Source organism: Frankliniella occidentalis, unplaced genomic scaffold (assembly GCF_000697945.3).
Source record: "Frankliniella occidentalis isolate FOCC.00 unplaced genomic scaffold, Focc_3.1 Scaffold64, whole genome shotgun sequence".
In the NCBI taxonomy this organism is placed as follows: domain Eukaryota; kingdom Metazoa; phylum Arthropoda; class Insecta; order Thysanoptera; family Thripidae; genus Frankliniella; species Frankliniella occidentalis.
The window spans coordinates 448482-453325 of record NW_026267194.1 but is presented as its reverse complement, the minus strand read 5'-3'; the positions used below and the strand labels follow the sequence as shown (position 1 = coordinate 453325).

Here is a 4844-nt window from a genome sequence, read left to right as displayed (position 1 = left end):
CCCACCCCCTCCCCAAAATAGAGGAAGAAAATTACCGATTAGAAGACTTTGTACCGAAAGACAGACTTGTTTGTGGCTCAAACATAGCTCGAACGACGGCATTAACATTTGGCTCACAACACTTGATTTTTGCCTGGCATTCGCCTCGGCTTTGCTCTGCTTGAAGAAAGTAACAATTGAGCCAGGCTCAGCGGTTAAGCTGCCTGAAGCCGTGCCGGTTATAGCTCCAAACAGGGACGATAATGGCTCCTGCAAAGCGTTGGGTAGGCCAACCCGCACAGCAGCGGTGTGTAACAGACAGCGACCCTGAGCGCAAGGCAGGGGCTTCTGGCCAGGCCATCCAGCGTGGAAGGGGGGGGGGGGTATATTTTCGGTTCTCACTGGATAAAGCGTCTACCCGTGCCTACTGCACGCCATTTTCGTACTGCCGGATGAAAGACCTTCTTGACCACACTCCCCTCGCTCAAAGAGGTCCTGGCTAGCCCGTCTTTGAAAAAGCCCGCGCTCTGAGTCAGGGACCTTCAACTGTTTTTTTTGTTTACAACCAAGCTGACTGGACGTTAAGTGTCAGACGCCCCGTAACTTTCTTTTCGAACTCATTTAAAAATTTTAAGAAGTCACCGTGTATTGAACCTATTAAAATATGGACGACTTCAATGCCAAGAAATCCAGGTGGGTCACAAGCCTTTTAGGTGCTGCAATTGTAAGATTGCGTCCACTGAATGGTCAAGTTAACCTCCAAAGTGTTTCATATAGTACATTAATATTTCCTAGTGAGATATTTCCTTTGTATTGTCGTATTTAAAAAATAAAAGCACCAGCTTTTATAAATTTTTCCCATTTATGTTCATAATAATAACAACCGTTTAATTTTTCAGAGCTAGCAAGATGCGGCAAGATAAGTATCGAGATCGTCCTAAAAAGCCAGTAGACAGTGGTTCCAAGGGAGGTAAGGGAGATTCAAAGGAAGTTAAACAAGACAAAACTTTTCAGCAAACAGATGTCAGTGAAGTACAAACAACTAAAAATATTGGTGAGCTGTATTACTTTTCATTATTCTTTCCTTGATTCAACCATGCTAAAGCCGTGCTTGATGACAATTTATTTTTCTGGTAGCTCTTGCTGAAGAGAATGTGCCCTCATTTTCTAAACGTAAGCTGGTTAGTAATTGGGACAGGTATGAGGAACCTGTGCATGTTGGTCGATTTGAAGAGGATGTTGATGCCATTGGTGCTCATTTTGAAGAACTACTGTCAGTGCCAATTTCTGGTGAGACTTTGTATGACTTAGATATTAAATGCTATCCTTTCTACTTTTTTATTTTTAAATCAGTAACTAACATGCATTTTTCAGGTGGTCATCTAAAGATGAAGCATGAGCATGAATGGGAGAAAGAAAAGTCTGAACTTCAAATGCCATGGTTTCAACTTAACATTCAAGGAGTTGAACAAAATCTGTCAACAATATCTTTTTGTAAACGGCAGAATCTACCTCAAAATATATTTTCTGTAAGTTCAGCTTTACATTTTCTAAAAATATATCACTGTTCTGAGAGTTGCTTTTTGTAACAACTGTATTCTAACAGGAAAACCAGCTTCAACGAATGGTAGTAAGAGCAAAACGCAATGCCACTTCACTGGCTGAAGTGAATGCCAGCATTTTAAAGGTGCAAAATCTGCATGTGGGGAACAGTGTTAGTAATCAAGTAGACATCAAAGATAAATCTATTCTAAAAGATCCATCTGTCATTGACATTAAACGCCCCCTTCATCATATGGAATTTCCGGAAGTTAAAGAGAGTGACAATTTGGAAAATCAGGACTTAGATGATATTCTGGCTTTACATGAGAGCTCTTCTAATTCAAGTTTAATGACAACAATCAAACCTACAGTAGAGGTTCCCAGCAAAGGTAGGCATTTTTCTGTAGATGCAATGTCTTAAACTTCTACAACTTCTTCAATCAAGTACAAAATTTGTTGACTCATAAAAAAATGATATCATTATTTGTTTTGCTTTTCTTTTTCAGAAGAAGCTGATTCATCAAATATCATAAAGGAAATACCAACTTTGGCGCCATCTGATACATCTGTCAACACTACAAACACAACTCAACCTACAGTCTCATTAGACGATTGGTTGGATTCAATTCTTGATGATTAAAATCAATTTCATCAATCCATGTTCTTACTGTATACTCAAAGGTATTTTGTTATGATTCAAATATAAAAGTTTATTTTTCAAATCTGACGAGGGAAAGTTTATGAGAGGAGAGAGAACTTGAGTAAGTGATAAAGTGAATTATTTTATTTCATGCTATGTATCGATAATTCAGTATATTACAAGACTTAAAGCATAAATAATCTAAATATTAATGTGGATGTGCACTTAAACTAACATAGAAAATATCACAACTTGAGCTTATTTGTACCATTCTTTATGCCATTAAATATCATTTTGGCAAACTAATATTTCATACAAAGCTCTCAACTATAATCTGAATGTATTGAGATTGAGAAGTACAAACTATGTTTTCACCGTGCCTTCTGCAGGAGATGAATGTAGAAGGCTGGGTCCTCCACTTCCTCCATGTGTTTGAAGTCTGCAAATATTACGTGTTCGCTGGCGTATGGGATGATGCGGTCCAGCATCTGGGTGAAGACCTTCAGGCGGTGGGGGTAGTAGCACAAACGAAACTCACTGTAAGGAGAAGTATCATGTAAGTTTGCTCCACACAAGTACCCAGCATATTCTTCTAAAATTGTGCATGCAGAAAATCAACCATCTCGTTGACATTGCATCAGTAGAAATATTTCTACCCACATTTGGAGAGAATTTTGCAAGTCAGCGGAGTCGTGGGTGATTTATTTTACTGAGTTTGAAGGGGTTGACCTCACCTGACGGGCTCTTCGATGCGCCTGGACTCCTTGTCGTTGAGGCCGGACACGTCGATGAGGTAGTCCATGGTGACGATGGCGGGCTGATTGCCCACGTACAGGATGGACGTGCGGATGTCGGTCGTGTGCTTGCAGTTGTAGTAGATGGAGCGCGCGGGCGTCGACCCGTTGTCCAGGATGTAGTCGAAGTTGCGGTGGTCGATGAGCAGCAGGCCGCCGGGCTTCACGCACTGCTCGAAGTTGGACAGCGCCTTCCTGGAGAGCAAGGGAGAGGGTGAGCGTCAATGAGCGTCCTACCGAAGTGGACCATATAAGGGGCATTCACTAAATACGTCAATTTCAGATGAGGGGTACTTTTTTCAGGCCCTCTTTTCGAGTTCAGGGTTGAAAGTGGAGGCTTTTTAGACGCCATGATAAAGTTACCCAGGATACCAGGATAAAAAAACACCCACGGGGATACAATTATCATGGCCTCCCAAACACTTCCTTTTGCAACGCTGAGTTCGAATATGGTGCCGTGATGAAAGCACCCCACTCGTCGAAAATGACGTAATTTGTGCACGATCCCATGCGAACAATTTGCTTGGCTCAGGGGTGAAAACTCACTTTTGGTCTCGCTGGTCGCCCGTCGTGTCCATCATGTGGGCGAACGAGTTGCCGAGGCAGATGACGGCGTCGAAGCCGTCGCCGATGTGCTCGCTGATGTCGTCCGTCAGGGTGAGCCAGTTGGCCTCCTCGATCACTGTGGTCCAGAGAGAGACACGTTAGGGGGTCGTTCCAATCCAATACTACGTGACTTTTAGGGGGTACAAATATCATGGGGTCTCTATAGACTCCAATGTCGATCTTAATCCTTTTTGGCCCCCGTCATATCCACGCCCCCCCCCCCCCATAAAAGTAAGTTAGTATCCAGACACTCACCCCAGTTGTCGAAGGCCGGGTCCCGCCGCCGCTCCCAGCGCGTCTTGAACGCCTGCTTGAGCATCTTGTCGGAGGCGTCCACGGACACGACCTCGAAGCCCTCCTCGAGCAGCATGACGGAGTCGATGCCCGTGCCGGCGGCTACGTCCAGGATGCGGCGGCAGCCCCGGCGGCGCAGCAAGCCGACGAGGAAGTCCTTGTAGTGGCGCGTGCGGGACTTCTTGTCGCCGATGAACACCTCCCACACCTTGGCGGCGCGCCCGTCGGCGTACTGGTCCCGGACGCCCTCGGCGGGCAGCCCCAGGGAGCGGGTGCGGAACACGCCGTCGGCCATCTGCGGAGGGAGGAGGTAAAAGAGCCAGTTAGTTTCAACTCATCCAGTTTCCTTCCCCAAGCGCCCGCCCGCCACTCGCTGGGAAGGCCAGCCCGCCCGGCAGCTGTGTGCAGAGTTGGAAACCTTGGAAAGTTTTCGGAAAATTTAAGAAAAAACGTCCGGAAATCCAAAAATTTTCGAGAAAAGTTTTTCGTTTATTTTCCGGAAATTTTCGTGAATTTTTCGGAAATTTCCCGGGAAATTTTTTGAAATTTCCAACTTAAGAAGTGTGCGGACGGCGGCAGGCCGCCCGGAGCGCTCACGTGAGGAATGTTTATTGCGATAGGATCCGCGCTATCGCCGCCGCGGTGAGATCCTCCTCGCGCTTTGTTTGTCGAGGTTTGCAGAAACCTTAGAGGATGGCGGTCGAGTCGGGGGGGTCGGGATGGCAACGCGGTGCACCGCCCCGCACTCGGCTGTGCAGCTCCCCCGCGCGTGCTGGCAGCTCTGATTACCGCAGATAGCGTTATGGGCTGATCGGTCTCTCCCCCCCCCCTCTCTCTCTCTCTCTCTCTCTCTCTCTCTCTCTCTCTCTCTCTCTATCTCTATCTCTATCTCTGTCTCTATCTCTCTTTCCCTCATCATTCACTACTGACCCATGGCCATGATTAAAAGGAAATCGGCGTCACCTTAAGCACTACCCTTTCGCGGACCT

The 4844-nt window shown here is 46.0% G+C and overlaps 2 protein-coding genes across 2 annotated transcripts in view; one reads left to right on the top strand and one right to left on the bottom strand.

The window, feature by feature from the left end:
* The first annotated feature begins 509 nt into the window (after window positions 1–509).
* LOC113213147 (uncharacterized) lies at window positions 510–2248 on the top strand. The gene is made up of 6 exons (XM_026432117.2): window positions 510–672; window positions 879–1033; window positions 1117–1269; window positions 1354–1508; window positions 1586–1910; window positions 2028–2248. The coding sequence occupies exons 1-6, from the start codon at window positions 644–646 to the stop codon at window positions 2159–2161; spliced, it is 951 nt and encodes a 316-aa protein (XP_026287902.1). The 5' UTR covers window positions 510–643; the 3' UTR covers window positions 2162–2248.
* A 35-nt stretch (window positions 2249–2283) lies between these two features.
* Window positions 2284–4844, bottom strand: part of LOC113213148 (glycine N-methyltransferase) — a 7553-nt gene continuing 4992 nt past the window's right edge. The window contains exons 2-5 of the mRNA XM_026432119.2: window positions 3817–4150; window positions 3502–3637; window positions 2896–3150; window positions 2284–2698 (exon numbers count right to left, since the gene is read on the bottom strand). Of these exons, the coding sequence (XP_026287904.1) occupies window positions 2533–2698; window positions 2896–3150; window positions 3502–3637; window positions 3817–4150 (891 nt within the window). The 3' untranslated portion in view covers window positions 2284–2532. The remainder of the gene's footprint in view (window positions 2699–2895; window positions 3151–3501; window positions 3638–3816; window positions 4151–4844) is intronic.

Coding starts and splice junctions, on each gene's coding strand:
- LOC113213147 (XM_026432117.2), top strand. CDS start 644: ATGGACGACTTCAATGCCAAGAAATCCAG. Junction 673..878: donor TTCAATGCCAAGAAATCCAG/GTGGGTCACAAG, acceptor TTAATTTTTCAG/AGCTAGCAAGATGCGGCAAG. Junction 1,911..2,027: donor AGTAGAGGTTCCCAGCAAAG/GTAGGCATTTTT, acceptor TTTCTTTTTCAG/AAGAAGCTGATTCATCAAAT.